Below are 17,503 nucleotides of genomic sequence, written 5' to 3' on the forward strand. Positions count from 1 at the left end.
ATTCGATATATAAAATAAAAATTGAACACAAATTTTCAAGGCGATTTTACTGCTGTTCGTTATTCACAATAATTCGTTGTATATGGGTTCGATATAGCCGGGTTGAATTGTAATACCAAATAGCATACCCTACACTTCGACGAGCTAGGTCCACAAACAGCTGCTGTTTTATTGGCTCCACGAATCCGATAGCTACGTAGTTTTGACACGGAAGTAATTGACAATCGGATTTGATATTCTACGGCAACTTATTGCAGCGCCAGGAAAGACGTAACATGACATGTAACACGAGATTCCAGCCAAAAGTGAGAATTATAAGGAAAGCGAATTACTAACTGGCTCAGCAAACTAGGCATTTAGAAACTAGTTTCGCACGCGTGGCTTTCTAAGAATAAAGTAAATTCCGAGTTCTCAATATAAAATATACCGTTTCGAAGCCTCCCAAATGACCACACAACAATTTCATTCCTGTCTCGCAGTGCAGTAGCCCCGCTATTTGATATGACAGCATCCTTACGTTAATGATGCGAAATACGTCGAAACGGTAATTACTCCGTCTAGTCGGCGGGATTGTACATACTCGCCTAAGAGCATCTCGGAGCAAAGAGCGCAGAAACCCGGCTGAACCCGCCTCCATTCCTTTAGCTACCGACAGTGACGGGGCAGAAAGCGACTTAAGCCCGATGGTAATATTCGTCTACAAATAAACGTAATATAACGTAATATAACGTCCACAAATAAACGTTTATTAGCAAAAAGGGTGCCGGCCCTCCAAACTATATTCTGCAGGCTGTGACAGACTACGAATAGCTGAGAGAAAGTGAAGCACCAACGCGTACAGTTCACATTCATTCATCATTTTTCCGTATACAATGTACCCGCCACAGCAGGACCCTCACGATATACCCATGTTGCGCCCCATTTGGTAGCATCATGCAGTATAGCACAGCACCACGCGTATATTGATGTGCCCGCTTCCAGCCCATAATTCCGCGGGAATTTTTTGGCTATACCAGAAAGTAAAGACACCCGACTATACTATCGCGCTCAGTGTGAGCTACAACGCGCGAACACTTTACCTTGCACGCGCTAACCCGTCGCAGCTCATATTGAGTGCGCAAGTAGCTTACAATCCGCATAGTGCCATCGACGGTTAACTACACAGAATGTCGCTTACCTCCTAATGAGCTTCTTAGTGGAGCCGTGACCTCCGTAGACGTGTCCGGACGGCAGCATGTCGTCGTCGTCCTCGTCATCGTCCACCATGTTCTTGTCGTCAAAGTTCTTGTGCGCGTACGAGACCACCATGTCGGCGGGCTGCCACGAAGCGCCCGCGCTGGACGACTTGTTCTTCGAGTCGCGCGAGCCGCTGTTGTCCGAAGTGTCGCCGAAGTCCAGCCGAATTTGGACGTCGGGCACGAAGTTGTCGGGACGATTGTTTCCACCTCGTTCCACGGCGCGCGCCCTCGTCTGGGTGTTGACGCGCACGTGTTGCGGGGTCGACACGGACCGCGCCGACGGCTGCTCTCTCTCGCGCCTCTGGAACACCTCTCGCGACATGGGCGCCATCGGTGCCGCACGCGCACTGTCCGGTATGGGGCGAATCTCGCGCTGCCAGAACTGCTGCCCGTCCACCTCCATGCGAGTAGTGGTGGACTCGAAGGCCACGGGCTCCTTGGAAGCCTGGTCGTCGGGGAACCTGAGCGATCCCTTGGATGCACCTTGGTCATCGGGATACTTTGGCGCGCCGCCCAGACCCTTGTAGCGGTATGTGCCGACGCGTGTGCCGTCGGGCTTGATCTGCTCTTCGTACTCGTACTCGTGTCCCTGCCACGGCAGGTTAACCGGTATCGGAGGACCAGGAGGCACTTTCTTCTTCTCCTCTTCTTTCTTCTCTTCCTGCTTTTCCTTGTCTTTGCCCTCGCCTTTCTCGATGGCCTCGGCGGACTTGCCCTTCGCCTCAGCTTCCGGCTCACTGCCGACGCCCTTCTTATCGTCTTTCTTGCCGTCCTCCAACTTGCCCTCGGCGTCCTTCTTGGCGCCCTTCTTGCCCTTCTTGACGGATTTTTTCTTGTCCTCGGTGAGTTCCTCAGCGTCCGTCATTATACTCACATCCTCGGTCTGCTTCGTGTCCGGGTAGATCCAGTTCATAAACCTCTCATACAGAGACAGGCACTGCACGCCCACGGCGGCACCCAGAGGCTCTTGGTCCTCGTAGCGGTCGTGGGCTTGGATGGACCTGTCCCTCCTGATGTCGCCACTCTTTGGGAGCAAGTAGGCGATCTTGTAGTTCTTCTGCTGGTCGTGATAGTGGTGGTGGTGCTGATGCGTGTGCACAGTAGTCGTCGAGATGACCTGTGACGGCGGAGGCGAAGGGGGCTGCGGCATCATGGGAAACGGATACCCGGGTGGGGGGGCGTCGAAGTTGGGGTTCCTCGTGAAGCTAACGTGAGGCATTTCTTCGATCTCTGCCTGAGCTTCGGCGTTTTTCCTGGACCCCGCGTCGTGCGTCGCCGCCGATGACGCGCGGGTTTTGACGCGGGCGTTGGTCGCCTTGGACACTTTTTTCTCGTCGACCTGCACTTGCACGTTGCTCATGACTCGCTCCACTGAGGGCTCCTTCGACGTCTCGATGAACACGTCTTTGGTCTTGGTGTCTCCGTCGTCCGCTTGACGCTGCCTGCTTTCGTTTTGAATCTGGTACTTGAACGTGACGCCTTCCACGCCGTCTATCTGCGCCTGCACAGTAGTGGGGGCGTTGTGGCGCCCTCCTCCTCCCTGCTGCTGAGTGAGAATCTGGTGAATCCTGCGATCCATGCGCATCGGGACGCGCCCGGAGCGAGGGTCGTACTGCACGGGCATTCCCTGCATGGCCATCGTCGGCATGGCCATGGGCTGCATCGGCATCCCCATCATCGGCATCCCCTGCATTGGCATCCCTTGCATTGGCATCGCTTGCATGGGCATCCCTTGCATGGGCATCGCCTGCATCGGTACGCCCTGCATCTGCATCCCCTGCATTCCTCCCATCTGCATCCCCTGCATCTGCATTGCGAGCATCTCTGGCGACGCAACACGAGGCGGGCTTCCGTAGCCGACAGCGGTGGGAGACAGCTTTCGGTTCATCGAGTACATCCTGCCCGCGTCTCCGGAACGCCTCGACATGCGCACCTGGGCGTACTGCTGTCCCATGGGGCCCTCCATCTCGACGTTCGTCACTTGGTACGCCTCGGCGTTTTCGTCGTCGTACTCCTTGCGTCGCTGTGGGGAAATCATGCGGGGGGACGCGGACCTCGCCAGCCCGCGGCGGCCCCTCATCGACCTGCTCCGGGATGCGGGCCTGCCGGTGCCGTCAAAGACGCCCGCTGTGCGGCTCCACCACTCTGTCTTGAGCTGCGGCGTGTCTTCCATGTGTTCGTAGCGCTCGCCCTTCGGCCGGCTGGGAGTTCTGCGAGGCATGGTCTGCATCGTGAACGCGTTGTCGCTAGGGGATTCCTTAGGCGGCTCGGCAGGCAGCGCTTGGACGGCGAATCCGTGGTACTGGTTTGCCTCCTCTTTGCTCAGTGCTTGCGGTTTCGCTTGTACCGTGAATGACTGGTATCCGCCAGGGGTCTTCTTGAGGTTGTCCGCCGATGAAGCCGCAGAAGGCTTGACAACTTTCGCGACGCCCTTGTTAGTAGCCATAAGAAACTCGTATTTGTCGGCCGCGGGGCTCTTTGTTCCCAGGATGAACTGGTGGTACTTCCCAACCTCGGCCGCTAGAGCATTAGGAGCGGTACCCTCCGGTAAGACGCTGCAAAGGAAGTCATGGTACCTGCCAAGTTCCTGAGCCACATTCGAAGGTGTCGCACGAACAGGGTATCCCGGGCGTTTCCTACCAGCCCGGACGTCCAGAAGGAAGTCCTGGTACTGGTCGGGCGGCAGGAACCTCGCTTGTTGAGGCGCTCCTTCTTCGGGGTTCCTCGGGGCGTCCTGTTCTGGCGCATCCGCCGCCGCGCCTTCCTCCTTTTTGTAGACATCTCCCTTGACAAGCATTAACGGCTGGCTCTCGTATCGGTACAGCATGCCGGCATCCATAAAGTTGCGGTCAGTCGTGGGCCGAGGCACAAACATCTCGTCCTCCCTACCTTGGCCCTTCTTGCGGGAACGACGCGATGCAGATCTCTCGTCTTCGTCCCTTCGCTTCGACCGCGTCCGGCTCCGTCGCTTAGAACCGCTGCGCTTGCGGCCGTGGTCGCTCGAACCGTGCCGCTTCTTGTGCTGTCGACGGTCATCTGACGATGAAGACGAAGAGGAGGAAGAGGAGGACGACTGGTCCCTGCGGGACTTGTGATGGTGCTGCTTGTCCTCGTCTTCGTACCGCGTCTTCGACCGTTTCCTCCGGCCACCACGTCTGTCGTAGTCGTCGCTGTCCTCCCGCGACCGGTGCGAGGACGACCTCTGGCGCGGACTGCGTCGCACGTCCGGGTCGTCCTCGTAGTCGTCCGTTGCCCTCCTCAGGGCGCGCAGGGGTCCCGCTCGCGGCCTCCTTTCCAAGCTTCCGCTGGGTTTGCTGCTCGGAACGTTCGCCACGTCTTCCGGTGCAACATCGTCTTTGTCGAAGGCCTCGATGTCCTGACGTATCTTCTGGATGATGCGCTCAGCTCGACTCCCGGACTCCTTCGTCACGGGCAACTTGGTCTCGGACGGTGCTCCTCTGGGCAGCTCGTCGTAGTAGTAGTCATCTTCCCGACGGCTCCGCGGTCGTTCCCGCATCGGAGGGCGATCATAGTCGGGCGGCGGGTACCTGCCCCGATCTGGCGAGTACCTGTCCCTCGGAGGTCCGTACATGTCTGGTGGCCTGTCGTAGCCTCCTCCCATGGGCGGCCTGTCGTAACCCCCGTAGCCACCTCCTCCTCCCATCGGTGGTCTGTCGTATCCCATCGGAGGCCTGTCGTAGCCTCCCATCATTTGGGGATACCCGCCTCCCATGGGTAGTCCCCCGAAGCCGCCTCCCATACCACCGAATCCTGCACCCTGCATGGGTCCCGCCTCGTACTGCGGCTTACTCTCCACGTACATCTTGCCGCGAACCACGTTTTCGCCGACAAGCTCCTCGTACGACTTGACGGCCGCCATGTATTCCTTCTTGGGCCCTTCCTGCTTCGCACCGGTCATCACCTAAGAGTGCAGTGAAAAATTGTGAAAGTGTTGCAACGCTTGCCTTTCGCGAAATTTAACACTTTTCATAAAGCTAAGTGTAGGTGTTCGAATAGTTTCTAATCGAACACGAGCGTGAGAATTACGGGCTTCGAATATCACATAGAATAATGTTCCTGCTTCTCAAAATCAAGGTTCTTCAATGCGTGTATTGCTATATGCAAGTCGGTTCAATAGGACAGCTTGTAAGTTCTAAACCATACCCACATTCCCAGGCTGGCTTACAAGTGGAATTGGCCTATGCCCATGTATATCGGCCCTTGTCTATGATATGAAATTTCCAATATTCATTGCAACCCCGTATATTATGCCACAGTCGATCATTCGAAGAAATAGAATATCGAATTCTCGCGTCTGACACTTCGATTCGGAAAAGACAAATTCAATTCGTACTCGAAAATTCTAAGATCCATGCACCCCTACTAAATACCAAGGAGGAGAGCTAGACGTACTGCTTTTTACAGGCTTACTCTACGTTGCATTTTCGATTTTTTTCACCTTCTTCTTGTTCTATAGACTGAAAAACACGTTCAGTTTCAGTTCATTTTTCTAGCTGAATAATAACGACAGATCCAATGTCAATAGCTACAGCACTCAGGCAGATATTATACGCCTGACCAATGTCATTCATTCAGCAAATCCTTTCCAAGTTCATGGGATTGAGGTAGTTTCAAAGAACACTAAATACGTGCCATCCACTTGACTGCAAACTAATGATAAAAGGAGTATATATGTCCAGCATTAAACTACACTTGCGAGTGTTCTTGTACCACTGATTAATTTGAATGCGTTAATTCTCTCTGGGGCATAGTCAGAGTAACTAACTCCACCGAAAAGTTATAATCATACAATGTAACCGACAATAAAGCCGGATAAATCCCGAGGGAAGATAATTATGTTTAATTGAAATGTATAAATAAGGTAAATGGAAACGAGAGTGGACAAAGAAATTTCAGTATGAGAACTAACGAAAGTATAGTTAAGCATCAGTTTGTATATACAAGCTTTTAAAAACGATATTGTCGCATTTCTGTCCCTTAGCAATTTTCTGTTATAGTATATAAGCCGTGCTTGCCTTCAAGTGAATTTGTATTTATAAATCTATTTGAATGTGGAATTGCTTGTTGGTTGAGTGTATGTGAATGTAGCAATTCATATGCTACGCCCACGAATATTTCTTAGTTTATTGAGTTTATGTGAATGTTCATATTCATATGCTATTCATATGCTATTCATATGATATTCATATGCGATGCATGCGACACGCCATATAGTATATTAGCTGCGGATATATCTTCGCGTTTTTGTCATTGTGGCTATTGCAACACCTCCAGGGTGGTGTCGGTTTACGTATACTGACACCGTAATTGTGACGGTTTACGAAATACGAGAGCTGTAGACGGCAGTAGCAACTATGGTAGCAACATATCGTGTAGTTTCTTCCAACCTCAACGCGTTAGATTTTGTCTTTTGTTGTTGTTGTTTTTTTTTTTTTTTTGCTACTTGGATGACCTTGTCGAAGGAAAAAACAGAAGACTGCACGTTAACGATTACGTGGTTTCCGACTCTCTACACTGCTGCTAACTAGAGTATGGTTGGTCAGTGCAATAATAGTTCTGTGTCCTCTTTGGTTAAACTCTGCGACCGTTCAGGCAAAAATCTTCGGTAACCCGATTAGAGAGTTTTAGCTTATCTCTAAAGCTTTTGGGGAATACCGGGTTACCGGAGTGGTGTACGACAGCAACGCGGCGGTAGGGACATCTTGTGACACAAAGTTTACCCAGAGGGCGCACAAAACGAATACTTCAGCAACGTACCCTATTCTACATTGAACTGCTGGTGCAAAGCATCGGTATAGTGACATAATCGTTAAAGGGATACGGACACAAAAGTTTGCGTGATTTTTTGCGTCGGAACAAAAGTTGAACTGTCGAATATGACGAATACAAGCTGCTTTGAAAAAAAGAACGCGAAACATCTTTTTTTTTTGCGATTTTCTATTGCACCTTGCTTCCAAGCGGCCGCCGGCAGAAGCTTCATTTTGACGTCATAACACCCACGTGCGGTCAAGGTCGCCCACAGCCGTCGCAGTCTTTCGGGGGTGTCAGCCCCTAGCAGCGTTTATCCCCGTCGGCGATCTTCGCACGTGGTCCGTCTGAAACATTATCCCCGTCGGCGCTCCACGCAGGTGGTGCATCTTACATGTGCCTTCCCGCGTTCGTCGCGGCGGAAAGAAATATGCCCAGATATTGCTGCCCCCAAGGCTGTTATAACGGCATCGTCGGTCGTGACACGCGGTCGCACACTTTTTCTAGAGATGAGAAGGTGCGTAAACTTTGGATACGTGCCTGTCAGCCATCACGCCCAGCCTGGAGACCTCTAAAAAATGACTTCATTTGCGCGGACCACTTCGTCGACGATGATTATATGACCAGCCCGGTTGGACTGAAACGTCTCGGAAACGCCTAAAGCCTGACGCTGTGCTCTCGGTCTTCTCAAGGCAGAAAGGATCGGCGGCGCGTTTGAAAAGCGGAGGCGAAAAGAGGTCGGTGCTGTTTTCGCTCACTTGCAGCCTTCTTGTGCAGTTGCTCACGCCGACGGCATAAACTACTATTCAGTCATCCACGCAGTGTTGAAATACCCCGCAGCTGCCTCGCCTGCGTGAGCTCTTGCAAGTGTAGAGTGGAAATTACAATTCTTGCACAAGTGTCTGGTGCAAAGCGAAATCTTCGCGCTACGGTTCGCGAAAACCTGACCGGCACGTCCACGGCCACCTGCTCTTCTTCGTTGCTTGACGCGGAAGGCTCGTAACCGTAAGCGGTTATATTTCTTGCCAAGTTGGAATGGTCCTCGTCTTCAGACGCGTACTCATCGCTGGTAGAGGCACCTGAGCTCGAATACGTGCTCGCGATGGCGGCGTCGGCGCGCTTCGATTGACCGCGGCCGGCCGGCTGGTTATCCGACGAGGGTGTTGTGACGTCACGCTTTCCAACTTGCGCGGGTCGGGCGGCGTGGCGCGCTCACGAAAACGCCAAAAATAAAGTCATCGGCTGAAAAATGAGCTAAGTGACTACTTCTTTTCGGTGTAATCGCACACTGAGTATTCATTTGCAGCATTTCCGTAAAATTTTCAGATTTTGTGTCCGTATCCCTTTAACATACAGTCCTCATGACGTTCCTTCGACGAGAAGGCTCACCCGACAGAACCTTTTATCAAACGCACTGTCGTCGGACAACGCGTCACAATGTCACTACCACCTTTGCTATTTTCCCTTTATGGCTCCCATAACCCGGTAAACCGTTAAAATGGTCAGAAGTGTACGGACAAGCCCAAATTCTGAGAACTGAAATACGTTTGCGGATGGGCTAAAATTATATGCTGTGATATTACCTGCGCTACAGGCGCGTCCGCTGCCGTGGTCGTCACAAAAGTGCCTGGCGCCGGTTGAATGGCATCCCCCGGCTGATCTGCGGCATCCTGCACCTCGCCCATCTCTGCGATGGGTGGGGGTGGTGGAGGCAAGTTGTCGGCCCAGGCGGAGCCCCAGGCGGAGCCCCAGGCGGAGCCCCAGGCGGCGCCCCAGGCGGCGCCCCAGGCGCGACCTGCTGAGGTGCGTTACCCGGAATACCTCGAGGTACACCCATGCCAGGCGGCACACCGCGGCCGGGAGATCCACCGCCGGGCGAAGCCCCAGTAGGTGGGGGTGCGGCCATCGTCGCTGCCGCGGAAGCAAGTGAGGTAGCGAGGGAGAAGACCCGGGGATCACTGCACGCGTGACTTCTGCCGCTGCTGTGAAGGGGCCACCCTCATTCTACGCAAGAGCGGCACTCGGTTGATGTAAAGTGTCAACAGGAGGGGCCCGCGCGCGATACCGCCCCGAATGGAACTGCGAGTCGGGTGTCGACCTGCAAGGCAGGACGGCCATGTTGTTCACAGACACTACGGAAACCGGACACGCTGTCAGTCGCTTTAAAGGACCCCTCACCAGGTCTAGCCTATTGAGCGCAGTGCATACAATGCGCGCTAATGATCGTGTCTGCTAAGTATTACATCGCTAGAGCTGAAATTTCAAACCGAACGCCGTTTGCCCTTCACCTCGCGGGCGCCGCGCTCCCAGCCGGAGAGTTGACGTACATGGGTAAGTGCGCCTACGTACATGTCTGTGCTGTGACGTCACTCATAGTGGCACGTGACTTCGAGAATTACTCAAGGCAGCATCTGCTATTTGTGTAATCTGTCTGTGCTGTGACGTCGCTCATAGTGGCACGTGACTCCGAGAAATAATCAAGGCAACATCTGCTATTTGTGTAATCTGTTACTTAAACACACGAATTAAATGTTTGTAGAAATAAAACACACAAACCGAATGTTTGCGTGTTTTCGTTTTACTTCGCACCGCAGCAAGAGAGATGCATACTCCCATTTCGTCTGCTTGTTCCCACGTCGTGCAGTCGCGCGATCATGCTCTGTGATCCGCTTGTGTCTGCCTCAGTGTTCGTGTAGCACTGACTTATACCGCTAGTCGGGGGTTCTCGTGCACAGCGCGCGAAATTGTGCGCTGCGCGAAACGAGACAAATGCAACGGCTCGCGCGCGCACCGCCAGCGGAAGTGCGCCGCGCAGAAAAAAAAAAGAACATAAAAAAATAAATAAATAATAATAATAAATAAGCGAGGGGAAAATAAAAATAAAATATACGATGTCGGGGCCCGCGGCGTATGCGTCACGCGATCCTCGAGCTCCGGTATGGGAGAACGCAGGGAAGGAATTTCGCTTGCGGAGGCGAGACAATTGAGGGACTGTGGAGAGAGTGTCTATGTTGGCGGTGAAGCTCGCCTCCATAAATTATGGGTTCGCGGCCCTGAATTATTTCTATCTCGGCTACTAATGAACCAATTTTAAAATTGTTGTGGTAGAGCGCTCCCTAGGGGGCGCGTAACAACTTCCTGCGTATAACCGAAATGTTCTATGTGGCTTGGTGAGGGGCCCATTAAGGTGAAGGAAACCCTCACACTCCGTTTGTCAATGCTTTTCATAGTTATCCCTTCTGTCCTGCTTTTATTTTTCTGCCTCCCGGACACCCCCCCCCCCCCCTTTTCTTGTACTCCACAAAAGTAGCTAAAAAACGAAAATAACATTTGGCCCCATTGGCAATTCGACCTAAGCCATTGCACAAACGCAGCATATATCCTTCATACACTCATAATAGTGTTAAAAAATGTCACAGTTTCGCCCTAAGGGCGAAGCAATGAATGCGATAGCAACACAGCAATGTCATACGAAGAAGTAAGGTGAGCGGCTTTGGTAGCAATATGAATTCTAGTAAACATGAGCTGATTAAGTAAGCAGGTGTGTTGCGGCGTAAGTAGACCGACATGAAGAGAGACTCGATGACCACGAGAAGGCGCGTGTGAAACGGTGGTGTTGATGAGAAGCGCTTCCCGTGGGCAGCGCGTGCGAAGGGACACACCTGTAGTGCTGCACTGCCGATCCGGGCAGCATTGCATGTGTAGCGTGCGTTGGAAAATGTGGCCCGACTATTACTAACTGAATGAACAAGCGTGGTGTGAGCGCGCACAAACAAACATGAATAGATCACACTGAATGACTGGAGACAACTGTCAAAACGCTGGCAGTGAGCGCATACGCCGCCGCGGGCGAAGGTACGTGCGGTCTTTCGCTTCAACGGAAACTGAGCGGCGAATGCACGGCGCATAAAGGTCAGAGCCGTGTGGAGATAAGAGACGGTGCGGGCGAGCGAGCGACGAGCGCGGTTGTTGGCAGAGTATAAGTGCCCCCCCCCCCCCCCCTCCACGCTCCCTCCGGCGCTGGCTTCCCGCTTCCTTGCTTGCGCGTGGGTGATTGAGTGCGTTCGCTCTCCGTGATAGCGCGCGTCCCCGCACGCTACCGCTCGGGCATACGGCGCGCGGCGAAGATTTTATCTATAGGGAACCTCACGGCGACGGCATAAATCCGGTTGAAGTGTCCATATAATTGCTATCGCAATAAAATGTTCATTACGCACATACTTCTCGATAGCCCTTTAGGCTCACGTACGTACCTGGATCGGCCATTTTGTTGCGATTCCTTCCGCTCGATTCTACGCCACGCGTTCACAGCGAGGCAGCGTTCACGGCCGGTTGATTCCACTGATAACGCGAGTGGAGCGTCGCTCTTACAACTGACGAAGCGTGAAAAAGCGCGAAAAGAAATAGGCATCGGAAAAGGCTGCGCTACAGTACCGGTGCCGGCCGCGATACTGGGGCAGCAAATTCTCCAAAGGAATAAAAAGAAAATCGAGAAGGTTTTACGGACGTCTACGCAGCCAAATTAAAGGTTGACCACGTTGGCAGCGCAGGCGCTAAGAACGATACGCGGGAGATTCAGTCGACCCTTCCGATCGGCCGAGCGAACGCCGGCGGCCGTTGGGTGCCATCATCGGCCGCGTCAGGATCTCGGCCCGAGTGGACCGACGGCTCGGCCAAATGCGCGGTCGCTCGCGACCGCGTCGCAGAAGAGGAGAGTGGCGGCGGTCGCTTACCCCTTCGAGAAGAGCGCAAATTTTTCCTCGGAATGCCGCAGTCAGGGAGGGCCCATTGGTCTCCGAACAGCTGCGGGCCTCGCCACGCGCGATGGTAGCACACGCCAATGGCGCGCAGGCCCGCCCAGTCCTTGTCGTCTTCGCCGCGCGAACTGCGCTTGTCGCGCGCCGCTGCGGCGTCCTCTTCTTCGTCCGTTCCTCCTCCGCGACTAAAACGTGCACCTATAGTTGCACGAGCAGCGTGCCTCATTTTCTTCTATATTGTGCAGTCAGAAGTATCATTGTTAGAAGTCAGAAGTATCACTGCTAGGGTACCGACTGGACTGGACAAACTTTATTTGGGTCCTGCAGGACGCGCTTAGGGCGTAGCGACGTGGGACATATTTTTTCCCCTAAGTTTGTGTATAGTTCCTCTCGAAGTTTGCGGTATCATTTAGTTGCCTAATGCTTCGTTTTAAATGTTTGCCTTTACCCCTTTTGGCATTTTGTTGGGTGTATTTTTCAACCAATCCAGTGTGGTCAGTCCCCTTGTGCGTACGAGTCATGCTTTGAGGCAACAACAGCAACAGCCTGCATTGAGCGAGGACTGTTGATTCATGGCCAATCCCCCACAGTGGGTTGGGCCAGGTCATTGAGGGACAACCGCAACAACCACAACGTCGAGCTACAGAGAAGCGATGATGACTAACAGAAAACTGAAAAAGTCGGCTACACACATGTGAAGTATTTGTCAATACGGTGTTTCGCTACACGGATTCAATGTTCATTGCATTATTGTCAGCGTTCATCGTGACATCGATGGGCTATGCTGTCATTTTTCGAACTCTGCAGGTCTTGCCAACTTGCGATCTATACGAACGCTTAAGCAGTACCTTAAGTCTATATTACACCGAAAAAGTAGTAGAATATAAGTACTTCGACTACTTGGAAATAAAAACAAGCACGAAATCGGAGACTAAGTGAAGGACACAGGAAGTGTTCTCAATTACTCAATTGATTTTATTGGAAAACATCATTTCAAAATATGTACACGCTCCCGACTTTCAGACATGCGCACAGCGATGGCTAAAGTCCACTAAATTTAGTCAATAAAGCGCATCGATCGTATATACTGTTGAAGTGAGGCATTTTGATGTGTGATCGATGTGGTTCATTTGGTGGATGGTAGTTTCTCACCCTGCGTACATGTATACTGCTGAGGGACCTATGGTGCAGAACATGGTGCAGATCCACAGATGGTATAGTCAGGTGGGCAGCTTGGTCTCTGTGTCCTATCTATAGGTTCTTTTCAGACCATCGATGTGAGATGTGTAGGCAAACGCTTGTGTAGTTCTCGTATACAGTGATATACTCGATAGCATGTTTATCATGTAAGAAAAAGAAAAAAAATCACCAGAGAAAAGAGACGATAAATTTATTCAAGAGTGACGGAGTTTTGGCCTGCGCGCAGAGAGATACGGTCTCAGAGTGTTAAGTACGTCGTGCTATTGTGGCCTTGCATGCGAAGCTCCACAGATCGAGAATGATCTGATTTCTCTCTTAAACAGACCAAACACGCCATGGACATCGATCGGCAGAATCACGCGCTGCGGAACGAATTCCCCGCCACATCAATAATCCTGATAATCCACTGGCTCAGGGTCACGGCTTTGCTCTAAGAAACATATGACTTCCCATGAATCAGATAAGCAGGCAAGCCAGTCTGATTGCTTGCGGTGTCGCGTCCTCCCCATATGGACACACTGGCAACACGCCTGGCCCTGAAGGCAATGATCTGGGCAAGCACGCGATACTGTACGCCGTCTGGGTTCCCCTTGGTTTTCCCCGGCTTCGGAAAAGTGACGCTGCGGCACATGCAGACAGGGTGTATTGTCTGTCACTCCGGCAGTCCTCGCATCCTGCAGTGTAAAGCGCAACCGAAACTCTAAAGCATGCCCTCATTGCTAGGGCCCGGTGAAATCGGTGAATATCCGCCACCTTACCCGGACCTGTCCGTAAGCGCGAGCGGTGTCTTTCCCTGGCGGGCATACGGGCAGCAAACCCAGAAGCCTACCGAACCTGGATAGGCTCAAACGCCTACGCCCGGGGCTTCCTAGACTTTGGAACTGCTGCCGGCTTGCCCGCTCTAGTTTAATTCATCTGTCCCTTACTTATATGCCTGTGGGTCTTTCCCGACCATCAGAAATAAACAAATGCATACCGTGCGACACCACTGCAACCATAGAACGGCGTCTTCCAGGTCTGTTCCGTTTGTCTCGTCATTTCAAGCTGTTACGTATACGAGTGCGTACCAAACCGTATACACCCATGAGATTTAACACAAAATTCGGCAGAGACGCTTAAGACTGCTTACGTGTAGGAATGCGAAAGCATTATAGTCCCTTTGGTGAAACCTTTAGTCAGCCAGATGGTTGCGACGTGAATTGTGCGATGACGCACGTGAGGTACACTTTTAGTCAGACCATGGAGCCGCCGTGGCGTCGTGTAAGCGTGCTCGTCTCGCACCTCCGAGGCCCGGGCTCTATTCCCACCAAGATAGAAACGTTCCAAATTTTCTTTTCAAAGCCAGTAATTTACTTTGTTTACAGGAACCTCCCTGATAAATTCGACGTCAACCCAAGCATTGTTGACGTGTTTTTACTCTTTGCATCGTCGGCCACTTTTGGTATGCCAACGCTCGGTCACGCCGCCGCCGGCTTTCCGCGTAATGGAGCGTATGATGCTTTCGCATTAATAGAAAGCTTTAGTACTGCGGCGCGATGATACGTACGCAGCACGCAAGCGCGTTGCGGAACGTGGCAGCGCGTGTCACGACAGCGCTTTTAGTACAAGGAAACGCCTACGTACGTAAACCTACTGCACTCTTTTTTTACTCTTTTGTCTCGCGCTCTCCCGAACAAACTAGAACCACGAGAGCAGCACGTGGGGCTCCCCGCGTACGTGCGCAAGAATTGGATGCGTGCATACTCAGCTGCTGCGTACGCATCGCGTAGCGTTCGTGTTGCGTTCTGCACATGCGCACTCTGCAGAACGCAGCAACCTAACGTACGCACGTACTCAGTACTGAAACTGTCTTATAAAACAAGCAATCACTGGGAGTCGAACCAACGGCCACGTCAGCAGAACCAATGAGAGCAACGGTGTTCGTCACAAGGTGCGCACAACGCAAGGTCGTTGGTTCGACTCCCACCAAAGGTCGAGGGATCGCAGCCCTTTTCTACCATGTTTTGGTTACGCCGCCAACACCGGATTTTCCGCTCCATGGGGCATATAATGCTTTCACATTAATAAGCTGTGCTGCATTAGTACACTTCTACATTACCGGATAAAAAAATGTGGCTGAAACAATCGAAGATGACTGTCAAAGTCAGCGATAGCTTCCTTCTGTAACCTGCGGCACGTCCCCCTGCCATGCGTGATTCACTAAACTTTATGGACACATCAGCACACACACGAAGCGGCAATCTCGCTGCCAACCACAATGCCGAATAATACCACGGCAGTATTGTGGTATTTGTCGTATAGTCACTGCACCCTATAGTCAAAACGCAGTCGAGAGCTTTCGCCGACAGGCTTCCGAGAGAGAGAGCGAGGGTGACGTGCCGTCGCGGCGATTCCCTCTCTCCTCACGCAACACCTGGCGCGCTAAGGCGTTCGCCCTCCTATAGATAGCAGGCCTATGCACTCTTCTTTATGACGTCATGCTACTTGGACCGAAATTTACATTGCCAAGCCCGGCGTGACGAAAGCGGTGACGTCAAAATCACATCGGCTTACTCGGGAGCGTGCCCATTAGATTCTATGGCAGTTGGGCTATTGCCTCTTCAGTGCTGAGCTTATTATGAGGGGGAGGGTAAATCCTGCGGCTGAGTCGCTGGATCTCGAGTCGGTCGCAGTAACTGGATGGCAGGGGCACGAAGGTAAAGGGTGGGGATCATAGGCGTATCTACCGGGGGGGGCATGGGGGGCACTTGCCCCCCCCCCCTCCCCCCACTTTCGAAAGCGGGCACTTTCGGCTACACACTGGAAAGTCAAACTAAACTACAGCTGAAGCTAATTTTTTTTTTTTTTGCGTAATAGACTCACCGCGTTAGTAATGCTTTTCTTTATTACGTATCCCCGGTGTGGGCAGCGAGTATTGTGCCTCCTCGTGACGCGCTGTAGCGGGCGACGGGCGAGATTCGCCATACACGCTTGCATTGCGCAGAAGTCCTGGCGCTGGACAGTTCCCGCAGTTACAAATTACCGCCTAACCATACTTGAAAAAACAAAACAATCGGCTTGATATATTTTACCTTCGGGTGAGGGGAGAGGTCTGGATAAAGTATTTTAATCAGCCGCTCCCAACGATGGGTGTGCCATACTGCATGAAATGGTTGGATTATCAAATGCCGGAACTACTGAATCTCCGTCCAGAGATAGTCTACGTAGCGTTGCAGTATAAATATATATCTTATCACCATCAAAAATCTAATCAAACCACTTACAGGTCTAACTGCCGAATTTCTTCAAGACTTATCGTATATTTACTTATTTATTCATTTATTCATGATACCTCAAAGGTCCCAGAACGGGACATTACATGAGGGGTGGGCACGTAGAAAAATGGCGGGAAAGGTTAGGTGGCGTGACTTGAAAGATGGTCTTCAATAGCAGCTTTGAAACGGGAAATGTCGGTGATGAGGGCGATGTCAGAAGGAAGGGTATTCCATTCTCGGGCTGTGTGCAGAAAAAAAGAATGCTGATACGTGGTGGAGTGGTAGATACACAGCATTGGGATGCGTATAACGGGAGAAACGGTGCGCTGGAATGATGATTTGGTTACCTGCGGGCAGCGAATGAAAGAACCTAAAAAATAAGAAAGACTAGCCCTTTTGCGGCGGGAGGTGAGCGAGGGAAGACACAACCCGGATTTTAAGGCTGAGTCACTTGTATTATAGGAGTAGTCAGAGAGAATGAACCTGGCAGCACGGTTCTGAACCGATTCAATGGAATTAATCCTTTTAACGTGGTGGTTGTCATAGATAGCACTGGCATATTCTAGTTTAGAACGGATTAGGGTTTTATATGCAAGTTCATTTATTCATACCTCAAAGGTCCCAGAACGGGACATTACATGAGGGTCTGCGAGGTGATATGTTGGTGAAATTGAACTCGGTCGAACGTGCAGAGCCATTTCAGTGCCAATAGTATACTTGACTGAATTTTTTCTAAAGGCCTGTATCACTTATGCTTTTATCGATTTCATTTTAAGGCCGTTTTTGAATAAGGGCTACCCTACTACTTGTTTGCCGGCAGGAGCAAGAACAGCAGATATTGTGACATTTTCCGAAAATTTGAACTGCGGTGGTTGCTTACATACTCGAAAAACCGATACTGAATACTCGCTCTCCCCCAGTTTTTATGCTTTATACACGGCATTTAGTTGTTGATCCCGGTATCCTCGGTAAACTATGCGGGGCACGGTGTTAATATTTATTCGAAGTACGAAACAATATCCTGAGTGACGAGCGATAAATGTTTTCTTCAGTGTAGGTTCATTGCAAGCCTTTGTAGAAAGTTACATATTGAAGTGTTCCAGGGTGCCATACCACCGCTTTCCCCGACTCCTAAAACAATTGCATGAAATATGGACTTGAAATTCCATGAAAATAGGGAGAATTCTAAGCGCAATGCGTTGCGAAAATCTCACTTTTCTGTTCTAAATGCAAGTGTTGCAGATAATTACTAAACTCTTGCTTTCCCATTTGTTCCCGTACACCA

At 51.5% G+C, this 17,503-nt stretch overlaps 1 protein-coding gene across 1 annotated transcript in view; it reads right to left on the reverse strand.

Annotated features, from left to right (window-relative positions):
* LOC119433584 (uncharacterized) overlaps window positions 1-11,934 on the reverse strand; it is a 34,415-nt gene extending 22,481 nt beyond the window's left edge. The window contains exons 1-3 of the mRNA XM_049658576.1: window positions 11,741-11,934; window positions 8,591-9,105; window positions 1,178-5,160 (exon numbers count right to left, since the gene is read on the reverse strand). Of these exons, the coding sequence (XP_049514533.1) occupies window positions 1,178-5,160; window positions 8,591-8,692 (4,085 nt within the window). The 5' untranslated portion in view covers window positions 8,693-9,105; window positions 11,741-11,934. The remainder of the gene's footprint in view (window positions 1-1,177; window positions 5,161-8,590; window positions 9,106-11,740) is intronic.
* Window positions 11,935-17,503: the final 5,569 nt, after the last annotated feature.

The sequence above is a fragment of the Dermacentor silvarum genome, chromosome 11 (assembly GCF_013339745.2).
Source record: "Dermacentor silvarum isolate Dsil-2018 chromosome 11, BIME_Dsil_1.4, whole genome shotgun sequence".
NCBI lineage: Eukaryota > Metazoa > Arthropoda > Arachnida > Ixodida > Ixodidae > Dermacentor > Dermacentor silvarum.